The 16,603-nt window shown below is 41.9% G+C and overlaps 1 protein-coding gene across 1 annotated transcript; it reads left to right on the top strand.

Moving 5' to 3' along the window:
• Window positions 1-2,461: 2,461 nt before the first annotated feature.
• Window positions 2,462-5,422, top strand: LOC139742971 (uncharacterized). The gene has a single exon (XM_071653478.1). It carries the CDS (start codon window positions 2,462-2,464, stop codon window positions 5,420-5,422), a length of 2,961 nt encoding a protein of 986 aa, XP_071509579.1.
• The last annotated feature ends 11,181 nt before the right edge of the window (window positions 5,423-16,603 follow it).

The following is a 16,603-nucleotide window of genomic DNA, read 5'->3' as shown; positions in this document are numbered from 1 at the left end:
GACACCTCATTTCAGTTAAACGAGTAAAATGAGAGCTTTAAGAATTGATTTCACCTGTTTTCTTGCTCGGTCATCCCTACAGCTGGATTTTGTTTGCATTTCTCAGTTGTAAACCAGTGTCGCTGAAGAGAATTTTGGTTGCTGGGGATATCCCAAGAGACGCGGGAATGCACAAACTTGAAACTATCGGGAAGTCGGTTTCTTGAAGACCAAGTTGTTTTTACCATCCAGGAATACTGCTGGATATGGCAGACGATAATTGATAATGTAAGGTTGCCTTTGGCAAAGAATATCGACCTATTTCATTGTAAAGGTCACACTTTGCTATCCGTAATCTTGAGCACCCATATAGTCAACCATGACAAGACACAGTCGAGTACGAGATCCGGCGCTAGTTAGAATATACCATTGTGACGTCACTTCCTGGCCCTACTAACAGCTTTGTGACTCTGTCAGTAATGTCAAAAGGCATCTCTTCTCGAGTTCATTATCAGACTTGTCATAGCTCCCAAGAAAAAGACTGATATAGATGGAAATGAAACGTAATGCAGGTAAGCAGATGATACTGCATTTTATGGGGATTTCTCAAAGGCAATGTTGCCATGGTTACTCATGGAAGATTCATGGAAGGTAGTTTTATGATCATTCGAGGTACAAAAGGTCATTTTAGACAGAGCACATCTATTCCTCAAATTTACAGTCAAGATTAATGTTTAATACTGTTTGCCTGTGTGGGTGTGTGCGTGTGTGTGTGTGTGTGTGTGTGTATGAATGTGTGTACGTCAGTTCTTTGCTCACGGCTCATTGGGACATGCGCTTGTTCTCTGCTGTGGTTAGTGTATCAGGAATTTCATACAGGAGCTCATTATAGCTTTAACAGAACAATTTAATCAAGAAAAATGGAGCATAAATAAACAGGGATGTATTCTTGCACTTTCCAACAACGCCAATAACATGGCTCCTCCGATTGCTGGTATGAAGGCCTACGCCATTCGAACTGCGTTCAACCTTGCTTTTTAATCTTGTGAATTCATCCCTGGTACTGTTTGGCTACTGTATAGTCACGTTGTTACTGTAATTGGTTTCCTACTTGTCACTATCTGGGCGCGCTCATGCGTGGTCCGTCTCGATGAAATTGGTGCGCAGAGTAACCTGAAACTGGGATGAGAAGGTAAAAATATCACTCTTTAGATCAGCGTGATCATGCTAATAGATTAGATTTCCGCTGGCTCTCCCTAATAGTTCGTAATTTCGGAATCCTTGTATGCGTCTGCGCGCGCATTTTGTTTGAAATAACATGGATGATAAAAGTCATGTTGTGCTACGGATGGATTATTTTACATCATCATGATAGCTAGAAGCACTTCGAGAGCGCAAACATTCGCCAGGGATGGATGACCACTGACATCGAAGAACTGTGCGTGAACACTTGAAAAGACAAAAGCCTGATTCCGGATCATCATAATCGTCATCATGATAATGATAATATAATGATACTAATGGTCTTCGCTATCCAGGGTAGCCTCTTCAGTACTGACACTGCACTAGAGGGCCCTGTCATTATCATTACCCTAGCATTGCCAGGTACCCCTTCATACACCTGGGTCGTGAGGGACATGGTGATGGTTAAAAACACTGAATTCGAACTCGGGTCCTCCAGTTGAAAATGAAGAGTCATATCCACTTTGCCCTCATATCATCATGATGTTGATCACAATAGAAAAAAAAAACCGCCTGTTATTTGTACCTCAATATAGACCTATCCGTTCATGGCTGAGGTTATAGTAGTAAGACAATTATTAAAGGGATATGTCAGACCAGTTTAAAGTTAATCTGATAAGAAAGAGTACAATTTATGAGCACAACAGCAAGAGTTTGATCAAAATCATATAAAAATGAAATAAGTTATGGAAATGCGAAGTTTCGCTTATTTTCATAAAAACACTACTTCTTGAACAGTCAATGTATAATGAATATGCAAATTAGTGGGTTCATGATGTCATCGTCTCGCAAATTGCCTTATTGCCGTATAGTTTTTACACAAAATCTTGAGGATTCCAGTTTATTTGTTCAAACGCTATCACATATTCATATCAATTGTTTGACAACTATTTTGTAACAAAACTTAGTGACATTTCACAAGAGACATAACTCTCCAGAATTTTATTTATACACCTCGAGCACTCGAGTTTTTTTGACATTTTTCGAATAAAGTCTTGCGAATAATCGATACATTGTGGAACAGATTTTAACTCCTTCTCGCAGAAAAAAAAATCAACTATGCAATGCCAAGAAAGGTTGAATCAAATTTCCTCTGTACTTTATCATTGTTTCTCTCTCTTGACTTTTACTTTCTTCTTCCAGATTCTCGGTCGGCTGGTAGAGTGATATTTACCTCACCGCCGTGATAGCATTCATCAGCAGGAACCAAAAGGGAACAGCTGAGGACAGCTAGGAGAGAATGGCGGACAAAGCTCTCAACGCGAAGGAGCGCGGTCTCATTCGTGCCATCGGGAATGAGGACGTGGATGCTGTACGTCGACTCATTGAGGAAGACGGCGTTGGCGTCAACATCCAGGACTCCCTGCAGCGAACACCGATCCTGAGGGCGTGCTTCGTTAGCGATAAGGCCAAGCGGACGGCCATCGGCCAACTCCTGATCGACAAGGGAGCCGATGTCAACCTGACGGAGCGGCATGGCCGGACAGCGCTGATGACGGCGTGTATGGAAGACGAGAAAGAGGACATGGTCGCCATGATTATGGGCACCGGCAACGTCGACGCCAACCGGCAGGACGAGAAAGGCAACACGGCACTCATGCATGCGGTCATGATCGACAACGTGGCCGCCGTGCAGGTTCTGCTGTCGGATGACTTTAAGAGCAAGATCAACTGCGACATGAAAAACTTCCAGGACCACACACCGTTGTTTGTTGCCGCCAAGCAGCAGAGCACCGAAATCTGCGAGCTGCTCGTCCGTGAGGGTGGGGCGCATCATGAGGAGATCCCATCCTACCTAAAGCAAAACCTACCGGAGGAGTGCCAAGAGAAGAAGCAAGAGAAGGCTACTTGGGATAGCCTGTTTAAAAGCTATCGCGAGAATTCCCTAGAAGCAAACATTGTGCAGCGCTCAGCAATGCAGTGGAAAAACAAACAGAAGAAAAAGAAAAAACCCGACCAGAAGAACGGAAAGAAAGCAGCACCCAAGGCTGAAGATCGTAAGTCCGGCGCGGAGCCGCAAAAGAAAGACAAACCCCAGAAGGAGAATGTTGAACCACCTCCAAAAGTCAAGAGTACTCCTGCAGAAGTCAAGAATACTCCTGCAGATCCAGACAAGGAAGAAAAAAGTGACAAGACAATGAATGAAACTCAGCTGTTTTTTAAAGTAGATGTCGAAGGCCAGGAACGCCGGAAATCCGTTCGTCGCAGGTCTGGAGGTGAAGAAATCGTGGATGACGGAAAAAAGGAGGAGAGGCGATCTTCCTCGGCAGCCAAAGCCTCAAGATCGTCCACTCAGGACGAGGCACCACCATTTCGTGCCGAAGATAGTGACAGGACTACATCGAAGGTTTCAAAGGAATCACAAAGACAAGATAATGACGGGACAACGTCAAAGGCTTCTAGGGACTCACAGAGACAAGATAATGACGGGACAACGTCAAAGGCTTCTAGGGACTCACAAAGACAAGATAATGACGGGACTACGTCAAAGGCTTCTAGGGAATCACAGAGACAAGATAATGACGGGACTACGTCAAAGGCTTCTAGGAACTCACAGAGGCAAGATAATGACGGGACTACGTCAAAGGCTTCTAGGGACTCACAGAGACAAGATAATGACGGGACAACGTCAAAGGCTTCTAGGGACTCACAAAGACAAGATAATGACGGGACTACGTCAAAGGCTTCTAGGGACTCACAGAGAGAAGTTAATGACGGGACTACGTCAAAGGCTTCCAGGGAATCACAGAGACAAGATAACGACAGGACTGCGGCAAAAGCTTCTAGGAACTCACAGAGGCAAGATAATGACGGGACTACGTCAAAGGCTTCTAGGGACTCACAGAGACAAGATAATGACGGGACAACGTCAAAGGCTTCTAGGGACTCACAAAGACAAGATAATGACGGGACTACGTCAAAGGCTTCTAGGGACTCACAGAGAGAAGTTAATGACGGGACTACGTCAAAGGCTTCTAGGGACTCACAAAGACAAGATAACGACAGGACTGCGGCAAAAGCTTCAAAGGACTCACAGAACGATACGAAATCAAACTCGTCTAGAGAGTCTACAGAAATTAAAGAAGCGAGAAAAGAAGAATCTTCGAACATCTCCACCATGCAATCAACGGCCAGTAAATCCCGAAAACAGGACAGCGTTACGTCTAACTCTTCCAAAGAATCCAGGGAATCTAGAAGATCGAGTGAGGAGGACGTAAAGCAACATGAGCAGACTAACCAATCGCGACAAATAGTGAAGGAAGAGGTGATCGTAGCTTCACGTGTTCCTGAAGTACAACAGGTGGCAGCTAAAAGTGATCAAGAATCGCGAGAAGAATCCAGCAGAATCTCCACTGCAAAGTCGGTGACCAGACAAGAAACGGCGGAGGCAAAAGGTCAGAAGAAAGAAAGCTCTGCGTCCTCATCAAAATCGACGAGGACAGTCGAGGAGTCGGAAACACACAAAGAGGTTAGCAAGGAGGAGGGAAGAAAAACCGCTTCTCCGAAAGACGAAAAACGTATGGACAAAGTTTCTGAAACCCCGCGAAGAGATGCAGAAACTGGACGAAATGTTGCGCAATCCGTAAGCACAAAAGAATCTACGGAACAGGTAAAATCCGAACCATCTGGACGTGTTAATGAGTCAAGGCAATCGGTGAAGACTCATAGCACCGAGAAGTCATCCGCGTCGTTGAGAAGCAGTGACACTTCTACCAAGAGGAAGGCCAGTCCGACATCGCTGGGGGAGGAGTCCTTGAGACCAACGACGACGAAGAGCACGAAGTCGGTGCGGTCGAACAAGAGCAGGTTCAGCGATGGCGACGCGGCGTCGCTGGCCCCTACCGAATCGTCCATGAAGCGCGGAGCTTGGATCAGACCTCCACCCGACATGATACGGCTGCAGGAGGAGGCCGACGAGAAGGCGTCGCTCAGCGGCAAGGCCAGCAAGAAGGTCAAGATCAAGAAGGAAGACCAACCGGTCTACGAGACCAGGTCCGGTCGAATAATCCGTCCCAATGTATGCTCAGACCCGCAGTACTTGAAGATCCAAGCGGCGAAGCTCAAGGTCGCCGACGACGACAAGCCGGAAAAACCCAGAGAACAATCGTCGGGTCGAATGGATGCGCCGTCTTTCGAAAAGCCCAGACGCAAAAAGAAAGCGAAACGGAAACAAGAACCAAAGGGAGAGAATATATCATAATGAGAAGAGATGGTCACGTGTCAAGATGATGTTGAGAAAGACAAAAGAGACTGAAATCGCAAACATAAGAATGGCAACCGCACAAGTGTCGCATTTGCAGCCCCTGTAACAACTGATTGCTTGCTGTTGTGTCATGCATACGCAAGTAGTGAAACGTTAAACCACATCCATTTAGTTTGGTCCTGAATGACTGTCGAAGACTACTGTAGTGTTGACCAGAGAATAATGAGACAGTGGAGAGCAAGGTGTGCATTCAGTGACTGACTTTAATGGAACTGCCAGTATCAACTTTTTGGCAACGTGGTCAAGATACATTTTGCTGATGATGTAGATTTACATGCAACGTGTCGAGATGGTCAAGGAGTGACCAGCTGGTGGCTAGTGTGGCTAGTCTTAGTAACTAGACCAGTTATGTTTAAATACAATGATTGTACAGATGTGTACTAATCATTACATCCCCCTTTTCAAATCTGATTACGTACATCTAAAATTACATTTAAAATACTTCGTTAAATCATCACATTGATCAAATCCATTAGTTGGATTTATGATATGATTTAATTCCAATAAATGCAATAACTTGCTGAAAAATTCTGTCCCCAAAATTCAACTCTCAAATACTTCTTTTAAGTTATCAAATATTAATGTTATTTCAAAATGCCTCGTGCTGATTTACAGGCACAGGCACATAACATGAAATCATGTTAAGTATAACCTGTAAAGTTAACTGTACGTAAATGAATACTTGATTCATTTTGGTAATAACATCAAACAAGGAATAACATTGTGTAGCATAAAGCATAATGAACATCAGTTCACTGACTGATCAGAGAATAAATGTACATTAATATAAACATGATCATCATTTAAAAGATCAGAAAAGACTGATCTTGATGGTGCAATGTATGTTCACATTCCAAGGCACCTATAGTTCATGAGTCCAGCATAATATGTGAAACCTTTTAATTTGGAAATTGACATGGCTTATAAAATGGAATGTAATACTTATGAATCTTTCCAGATTTTGGTTACACAGGCATGTATATGAATGCTGTACCTAGCAGACATAATGATAAAACATAATCATTCAATGAGTAAGATTGTGCATCTCACAGTTTTAATTTTGAATGGGCAACGTAAAATAAAAACAATTAGTTGAATTAATCACATATTTTGAACAGTGTTCAATGCAACATAGTATTAGTTGTAATAGTTGATATTCATGGAATCAACAATGAACAATGCATCTTCTCCTTTCTTTCCCAAGTGAAGGAGATCGGGTCAGGGTAATCAGTAATATTCTTATTGGCTTGTGGTGTACCTGATAGGGGGCCTAACTTGCCTGCCATACTTTGTGATGTAGTTGTCAGTGGGCAGTGTTCGTCGGGTATTGTCCACTGTCGGGGTCTGCTGAGGTAGGCTATGGGTCTTGGGGGTGGAGTCATTGCCGTCACAGTAGTCGTAGTCTTGGTATGAAGGATTCAGACTCTCTTTGGTTCTTATGAGATCTTTGCGATTGCGCCTGTATTGTGCTGTTCCTGTTTGCACTATGTATGAGCGTGGCTCTTTACATACATTTACAACAGTAGCTTTTTGCCATGTTTTTGGATTCTTTGGGTTTCTCATTCTTACTGTGTCTCCGGTAAGAAGTTGGGGAAGGGATTTTGTGTTTCTATCGTAGAACTTCTTTTGTTTCTGTTGTCGTTGCTTTAGTTTCTGTGCTACATTCTTCTGTGTTTTGGGTTTGAGCAATTTGTCATTCGTGGGAAGAGTTGTTCTCGTACGCCTACCCATGAAAAGCTGAGCTGGGGATGCATTCAAGCCTTCGATTGGCGTGTTGCGATACTGCAGAAGAGCCAAATGAATATCATCTGACTTGCGCATGATGTTTTTAGCGATTTTTACAGCGCTTTCGGCCTTTCCGTTCGACTTTGGGTAGCCTGGGGAACTTGTGACATGCCTGAAGTTGTATTCAGTAGCAAACTGAGCAAATTCTTCTGAAGCAAAACAAGGCCCATTGTCTTAGACAAGTTCGCGTGGAATGCCGTATCTGGCAAAATGAACTCTGCAGTGCCGAATGACAGATGACGTGGTCATATTCCTAAGCTCGCATGTTTCAAAGAAGCTAGAGTAGTAGTCGACTAAAACTAAATAGGACTTTCCATTTAGCTCGAAGATGTCAGCGCCGACCTTTTGCCACGGATGGTCTGGTTTTGTGTGACCAAGCATGGGCTCACTAGCATTTTCTTGTCTGTGCATGTTGCATATTTCGCATGTTGCAACTGTGTCCGCAATTTGTGATGACATGCCAGGCCAGAACATAATGTCTCGCGCCATTTTCTTGGTTTTTTCTATGCCTTGGTGGGCATGACTATGTACCTTTTCGGTCATCTTTTTGCGGAGCGCTTTTGGGATAATGAGTCGCGCATCTTTGCACAGCAGGTCGTTTTCAACAGATAGCAACTCACGATACTCCCAGTATTGTCGAATTTCAATGTCGACATCTTTTTTGTTCATGGGCCACCCGGCCATGATGGTTGCCCTTAGTTTTTGCATTACCGGGTCTTTCTTTGATTCCTCTCGAATCTCATCTAGTCTTACGTCTGCAATAGGAAGTTGGTTTACGATGCATATTGGGATCTCTTCAATATCTACATCATCGCTCATTTCTGATAGAAAATTTCTACTGAGGCAGTCTGCAATGAAAAGGTTTGTTCCCTTCTCATATGTGACATGGAGATCATATTTTTGAAGATTCAGCAGCATTTTCTGCAGTCTGGGTGGTGAGGCATGCAGCGGCTTCTTGAAAATAGCCTCGAGAGGTTTATAGTCAGTCTCTACCTGCACAGCGCGTCCAAAAATGTACTGGTGAAACTTTTTGCAGCCGAAAACGATTGCAGCGAGCTCTTTCTCGATTTGCGCATAGCGGGTTTGCGCATCTGTGAACGCTTTCGATGCAAATGCAACTGGGTGTCCTTCTTGCAGTAATACGGCACCCGTGCCTGCCTGCGAGGCGTCTACGCTCAATTTGACCGTTTTTTGGACATCATAGTATGTCAGTACTGGGGCATTGATCACAGCTTGTTTTAGAGATTTGAAACTCTGATCTTGTTCGTCATTCCAATGCCACGCTACGTCTTTTTCTAGCAGTTGTCTGAGTGCTGCTGATTTTTCTGACATGTTGGGAATAAATTTCCCTAGATAGTTGACCATACCAAGAAATTGTTGTACTCCCTTTTTGTCATGTGGAGTAGGCATGTTTTGGATTGCCTCAATCTTTTTTGGATCAGGCTTTAGGCCATCATGTGATATGATGTGTCCCATGTACGTCACTTTGTCTTGCCTGATGTGACACTTTTCTTTGTTGAGGCGTACGTTTTTCACTCTGCACCGCTCCAGCACTTCTCTAAGTCTAGCATCGTGTATGTCTTTGGAGGGGCCATGAATGAGAATGTCATCGACCAACACTTCGACTCCCTCTAAGTCGGAAAATATGTCCGTCATGATTCTCTGGAATATTTCACTTGCTGAATTTATTCCAAAAGGTAGTCTAGTGAATTTGTACCTACCGTAGGGAGTGTTGAAAGTGAGGAGTTTTGAACTTTCCTCATCTAGCGGAATTTGCCAAAAACCAGAGTTAGCATCTAGAGTACTGAAAACCTTCGCACCAGCTAGTTTGTCAGTAATGTCGTCGATTGTCTTCATTGGGTAGTGCGGTCGTTTTAGAGCTTTGTTCAAGTCTCGGGGGTCTAGGCAGATTCTTACTTTGTCTTTGTTCTTTTTCGCTACTACTACCATCGAACTAACCCAGCCTGTAGGCTCTGTTTGTTTCTCAATAACACCCATATCTTCCATTCTTTTCAGTTCATCTTTCACTTTTTGCTTGAGTGCGACAGGGATTTTTCTGGGTGGATGGACAACAGGTTTGACATTTTCATCTACCTCTAAATGTTGTTGGGAACCAATGCAACCTAGGCCATGAAATACATCATCATACTGGCTGAAACAATCATCTGGTTTGACAGTGTCGACTTTTTTGACGAGTCCTAGGATTGAAGATGACTCTAGTCCAATGATGCAAGGCACATCTCCATCTACTACTTCAAACTCTACGTTGTGATACTTTTCTTTTCGAACACAAGTGAGAATGCATTTTCCTTCCGTTTTGATGGAGTGGCCAGTGTATGAGACCAGCTTTGATTTTGATTTTGCCAGTTTTGGCTTACCCAATGCTTTGTAGCATTCCATCGAGAGTATGTTGCATTGAGCTCCTGTGTCTATTTTGAATTTGGCATTTTTTGTGCTCGATTTGTCATTTGCCTGAGAACTCTGCCTGTTTATCCCAGAAAGAAACACAAGATTTACATACCATTCCTTTTTGCGCTTCTCATGTCCAACGGCATCGATGTGGAGACTGTCATCCGAGGATGATCCATCGACATCGCTCTCGTCGTCGGTTCGGATGTCGTGGACCGGTTGGTGTCTGGCTCTGTCACCTCGCTTGCCCTTTTTCGATGTTCGTCCAGCTGTTTCACCTCTCGTTGGTGGAGCTCGGCACACTGAACTGAAATGGTTCGGCTTTCCGCACCCGTGACACGTTTTTCCGTAGGCAGGACACTTGCGTGGTGGATGTCTGCTTCCACATCGGGGACATGGCTTAGTTGTTTTCGATTTCGATGATATGGCATGTATGTCTGCGGCGGAGTTTGGCTTTAGTTCGGTCATGTGGTGCGCAGTGAGTTCCGATGCCTTACATATGTCAATCGCCTTTTGCAATGTAAGGTCTCTCTCTCGCAGCAGACGTGCCCGCGTCGAATCATCTCTGATCCCTACCACGATTCTGTCTTTAATTAGACTGTCGTTGAGGTCTCCGAAGCTGCACGACTTTGCTTTTTTCTTTAGGTCCGTCACAAAATGTTCAATCGTTTCACCTCCCATCTGGAATCGAGTGTTGAACACGTGACGTTCATACGTGACGTTCGATTGAGGTTCGAAATGCTCTGTGAACTTCTCCAATATTTGCTTCATAGAAGGGCTGGATGAGCTAGCATCTTGGCTCCCACTTGCACTTGGCGACGCATCTGTTGAGCGCACTGGAGCTGGAAATGTGAACGTATTGTATATTTCCAGAGCATCCTCACCAATTACATGAAGAAGTGTACATGTCTGTACCTCAGCGTCCTTCTTATCGAGTCCACTGGCTTTAACGTACAGATTGAATCTCTGCCTCCACTTTCTCCAGTTCTCTGTGATATTTCCTTGCAAGGAAAACGGCTCTGGGGGCTTCATTCCATCCATGATAAAGGAATTATGCGTAGTTTACTCCTGACACCATGTAGTGTTGACCAGAGAATAATGAGACAGTGGAGAGCAAGGTGTGCATTCAGTGACTGACTTTAATGGAACTGCCAGTATCAACTTTTTGGCAACGTGGTCAAGATACATTTTGCTGATGATGTAGATTTACATGCAACGTGTCGAGATGGTCAAGGAGTGACCAGCTGGTGGCTAGTGTGGCTAGTCTTAGTAACTAGACCAGTTATGTTTAAATACAATGATTGTACAGATGTGTACTAATCATTACAACTACATTGGTCAATTCGCTCTTTATGTGATTATCGCAGAAGACATAAACAAGTTCTGTGCCTCTGAGGTGTCTCACAACCCTGCTTGCAGTGCTTTAGCCGTCCTATATAAGTGTTACTCGCACAGACCAAACGACATCGAAGGAACTGTGTCGATTCATTGAAGACATGGTGATGTTTATAGTAGCAGAAATATGTACATGTGATTTGTGTTATCGATGCAGAAACCGTTACATTTTTTATCAATTTCAATTAAAAAACCATTGCTACAACAATTTTGGGCAAAATTTGTATTTTATGGAGCCATGCCGCAGTTGATTAAGTATAAAATTAGCTTTAAAATTGTCAGATTATTTCAATTCAATTCAATAAAATTTGTTTTCAGCATTAAAAAAAAACAAACATGCTTTTGTCGGTTCATGTTAGTGAGCAATTTGAAAAAAAAAAAAGTATCCACGTTCAGATAATGCATACGAGAAACAGATAACTTGGAGGAGACGAAAGGCATGAATTCATGACCTAAATCGGCGACCAACTATGGCAGAAAGATTATCTAGAAAAATATATTAAGATTGCATCCTTCGCTCCTACGTTTTGTGCTCGATATCCGATGAAATGAATTGAAATTGAACTTGAAATTGAAAATTGAATTGAAATCCTTGCATAGTGCACACCGGAAGCTCATGACTTTCAGTGTGCGTCTTTAAAATTTCTCTCATCAACGGCTATGATTGCCGAACGGGTTAATCATGATGGCAACCCCGTGATTGTTGAGATTATTGTCCTGTTAGTTTTGAACGCGAACATGTCTCATCCAAAATTTATCATTTAATCTGCGCTGTCCCGTCCCCGTAATGAAATGACTTGGCATATGCTACGGGCGCTGAGTTGATATGGGGCCAGGATTTGAATCGGCCCGCATAATTATCTGGTTAATCTATAATTCGTAATTTCCAGGTACTTTGAGGCGAAGGACCATCGCCAATTTGTGTGATGATATATATTTTGTCCAGAGCGTTCGTAGTATGTACTATAATATGTTATCTTTTCCGAAATGTTGCCGTCCATGCTTCGCGCACGTGAAGCAAGTGTATAAACACCAGTATTGTGACGTTTGCCTTCTTTGTTGAGAAGTGTGTGTGTATGACGTGTGTGCGACAATCTGCATACGTTTGTACTCGTGAATGTTATTGTAAAAGTATATGATGCCTTTACTTTCGTATAAACAAAGCACCGGGAGGTGATCGTTTATATAAGGTTACATTGTACGCAGTTATCATGTCCATTTTCGTGGAGCCATTATATAAGAACATTGTACCGCATTATATTTGTACTTCAAGGTTGATACTGACAAATTTTTGAGCAATTAAGATCAAAATATATTCATGACGCATGGAAATGATATTCCTTCCTACTCGTGACGAAAAGTATATTTCGTATGATAAGGCAAGAAGATTCGTTCTTGTTATGTATTCTTTGTGTAGGGTTTTTTGTTTTTGTTTTTGATTTGTTTTTAGGTGTCGTTGGTGTTGCCCTGCTGGCTCGGGATGACAATTTCGAGTTAGAATAGGTAAATTAATTCAGATGAACACCACTTATCAGCCGTGACGTCATAGCCTGACCTATACCTATAACTCACTGACCGTGTTTTGCAGTTAACGACACTCAAACAATGATTGGTTCTATTCCATTTTCACTTTGCTTTCCTTTATCGAGTAATCAGCCAGTGTTCGAGTTTCAAGTTGTATTTTTTTTTTTTTTTGGGGGGGGGGGGAGGGGGTGTTCATAAACAGGTATATGACGTAGAAATGGGAGGGGAAGCAAGGGTGGTTGCCCCCTGGATATGTAAATTACCTTTTTCTGATACAAAATCATACGGTTTGAAATGTATTATGCAGTCGAAATGAACCATAAATGTGATAAAATGTTATTTCAAAGAAACAAGTGTACTGGGAATATTCATTGTAATAGATGTCGTTTATGGCGTAAGAGTGTATATTCTGCGTACGGCCGTGACAGGACCCGTAATACAATATCGCACTGCGCTATAACATCTCTTTGCACTCAAATTCGTGCTGGCTCATAGCTGAAATGGTTAAGCGGTAAACTGAAAGGCTGAATGTACAATATACTAGTAGTCAATCATGACTCTTGTGTAGCATTAATCGAGAAGTGAATATAGCGACAATGACTCTGGTAACAAATCAAAACAGTTGCCATGTCTCTTCTCCTACAGTGATGGAGTCATTTCATTGAATATTTATCATTCTCTCTGCCAAATTAGAAATCATGGTATAAAAATAATGTCTAAAGAAAGAAAAATACGTCCGAATGTTACGATGCTGTCCGGTTTCCAGTTGGTATATATATGCAAAAAGTGGAAGTGCACTTAATGGTTCAAGTAATCCCGAAGTTTAGAACGCATATGCGTCTCAAAAAGTCAACAATACTTGCTTGTAACGCCCCATTTGTCAGAACAACATATTGCGTCTTCTTGTACACATGCTTAGCCTGCTCGAGCGTTTCCAGAAAATAGACTCTTTCAGACACACCAGGTTATCCTATATCCAACCTTACGTCGTATGGATGTACGAGAACTCTCTAGTCTGAAAGTGGTAAGTCGATGAGGGTATCTTCTGTGAAAGTCGATCCTGTTTCTGTTCTCTCCTTGGAAAGCGCGAGAGTTCCGCTTCCGACAATGACTTTATTATCATACCCTCGGTAATAAAACATGCAAGGTCTTCGATTATTTTCAGCTGGTGATTCTAACAAGTAGGCATGATATAGGTGAAGGATTTTGACACTCACCATATTATAATCATGGTAATGAACAAAACTCCTTCTTACTACAGTACTTCTCCGTACCTTGTCCTCGAAAGGAATGTACATGTATATTTTGATCACTACTGGTGGTATGTATGGTAATGATGAGAAGGATGCATTGAGTTAGAGCTGTGCAACGCTATCGCGTTTTACCCCAATATCCAGGGCCGTTCTAAATTGTGCTTTGGTATATCACAAAATAGTCTACTATCAAGTCTGTTGCTGATGTTGTTGCTCTTTTTGGGGTGGTAAGCGAGTGTTGATCACCATGCTCTTAGAAGCTGGGTCGGAAAAGGGCGGGTTCAAACCTATGCGAGCAAGTTGACTTTGGTCATACCTGTACACTCAAAGTCCCTCCCCCTTATTCCTATATTAATTGAGTAATATTATACGTAACAATAATGATAAGTGTTCATAGACACGGCGAAAATGTCGATGAAATACACCATATAATTTTCATTTTCTCTTTTCGAATTGGTAACAATAATGATTGTAACAGTGTATGTAGTAACGACAAGGAGTTGCGAGCATGAAGCCCAAGTGTCGTAAGTTTGCCGATGTACTTTAACCCTTTGTTTGCTCTGAGTGCTGATTGGTCCAGAAAACCCCATAGCATTGTACACAGTGTCTAACGTCTGTGACAGAGAAAGTGTTAAAAACATCAAAAATCGTATTTCAATTTCATATCACAAAACAAGTCATATTTTGCCTGTTGCTCTCAAGTTGCTGTTTTGCGTGTTTCATTTCAATGAACATTATCCATGATGGCTGACTCCATGTGTTTGCATAAATGATTGATCCATGACATAACTTGATATCTTTTACAGCTATAGTTGGAGCGTAACTTGCTGGTGTTCACCTTGTATGTCTCCTTTATACAAAGGATATCGTAACTTATACTTTAAAATCCCTATACTCTACTCATAAGTATGACCATTTTAGAAAGTGCCTGTATCAAGACTTGATGATAATTCTCTTTCTGGTTAGTCATAAGACATGAACAGTTACAACATTTATAAAACGCCAATCTTACCATTATCATTATGTCATCGGTCAGTTATACACTTTAATGCAATAAAATTAATGTGCCTAACACTAACTTGTGTGATGTGATCGTGCCACGAATGAGAATGACTATTTTGTTAGAAAAAAAATACCTGCAACTGTCGCAATTGTCTCACATTGATATCGTTATAAGACGCACAAGAAGTACTCTATACAGACCAAAGCTATAAAGCTACTACAGACTCGAACGAATGCCGATCTCGATATCGAAGAGCAAACATCATTCACGTGATAAATAAAGTATCTTCAATGTGGTATCAACTCAGTTTATAGAATACCAGACAGTTCCTATTTATACCGCGGAATATAATTACCAGAACAAACAGCCAGAGCAGAATTAGGCAGTTCGCTGCGGTATTTGTAAACCTATCGTGATGGCGTGCGAGAAATTAAGTCCACTTTGCTCTGCCTATTATCAATATACATTGCGGGATATCTAAGGGGCAATGATTGAGTTCAGCAGTGTCAGTGGGAGCTTGTCTGTATATCTCAATTGAATAGAGAGTATTATCATATAATTATCTTCCTTTGTTTCCCATATTATCTCCACCAGCGATAAGTTAAATTCGTAAAACGCGGGGATGCAGACCTAATGTGTCAAGATAAAAGATTTGAGACATAGTAAATTGGTCAGATTTGTTGGTCTAGTAAGTCATGTTTTGATATGTCATAGTAAATATTGTCATGTGGTTGGCAAGCTTCGGTCATGCGACAGAAATTTGATAAAGAATGATGATAGAAATCGACTGAGAATGGGACATATCATTGTCTCTGGTCTCCATGGAGACCAGATAATTTATATCAATGTTATTAACTTCGATGTCTTGCAGACGACATCTAGGAGAAGGCTTTTCAACGGAACATGATAATAGTGCAAAAAGGTCGAATGTCTCGATACCTGGGGCATTTCATGAAACGTTCTGTCAGATTTTTTTTTTCTGACAAACTGTTACTAGCTATTGAAATCCTTGCATCTGATTGGCTGAGAGCAAATTTGAAATCCCCCCAAGTTTTTTTCTGTGATTGAATACGCCAGATTGTTCACGACTGCAGGATCAGAATATGTATATTTTTTGTTCTGTCGATACAAACTTTTTTCGAGACCCTTCAGCACTGCCCCTAAAGCAGGAAATCAGGGATGACAAAGCTCCAAAAGTTGGAACCTTTACGCCTGACTTTATTATTTTAGACCAGATCAAATTCAGTCATACGTAGATGTTGGTAAGAACGTATATATCGCCACCAGCATATACCAGACGTGTATACGTTTCAAGTTTCAAGTTTGTGAGTCAACCACTGGATTTTGGTCTGTGAGTTCAAATAAAAGCATATTACAAGATATGAAAACAAGTTATGTACAAAATATCAGTGGCAAGATCAACTCGACAAAATTTTGCAAAGATATAATTTTCGCGAAACAAAGTTTGGTAGCGGAAAAGCTTACAAGTAATAAATTTACATGTGATAAACATGTATAACAGACTACAGTATGGGTACGAAAGAAGAGAGTGTTCTATAATATACTGTACAACAAAGAAATATGCTCAACCCATGTCCACATCTATTCGCTAAGATCGACCTCAGCTTATTGGCAAACAGACAAACAAACAACAGACAAGCAAACAAACAGACAAAGTAAATATAAATAAAAAAAAAACATCCATAAAGTATGAGCGAGCATAGAAAACTGCGTCGATCGTGAGCGCGG

The sequence above is a fragment of the Diadema antillarum genome, unplaced genomic scaffold, assembly GCF_040938485.1.
Source record: "Diadema antillarum isolate AM-2024a unplaced genomic scaffold, OU_Dant_1.0 seq00001041_RagTag, whole genome shotgun sequence".
Taxonomy (NCBI): Eukaryota; Metazoa; Echinodermata; class Echinoidea; order Diadematoida; family Diadematidae; genus Diadema; species Diadema antillarum.
The sequence above is the reverse complement of the archived record's forward strand: the minus strand, read 5'-3'. Positions and strand labels throughout refer to the sequence as shown.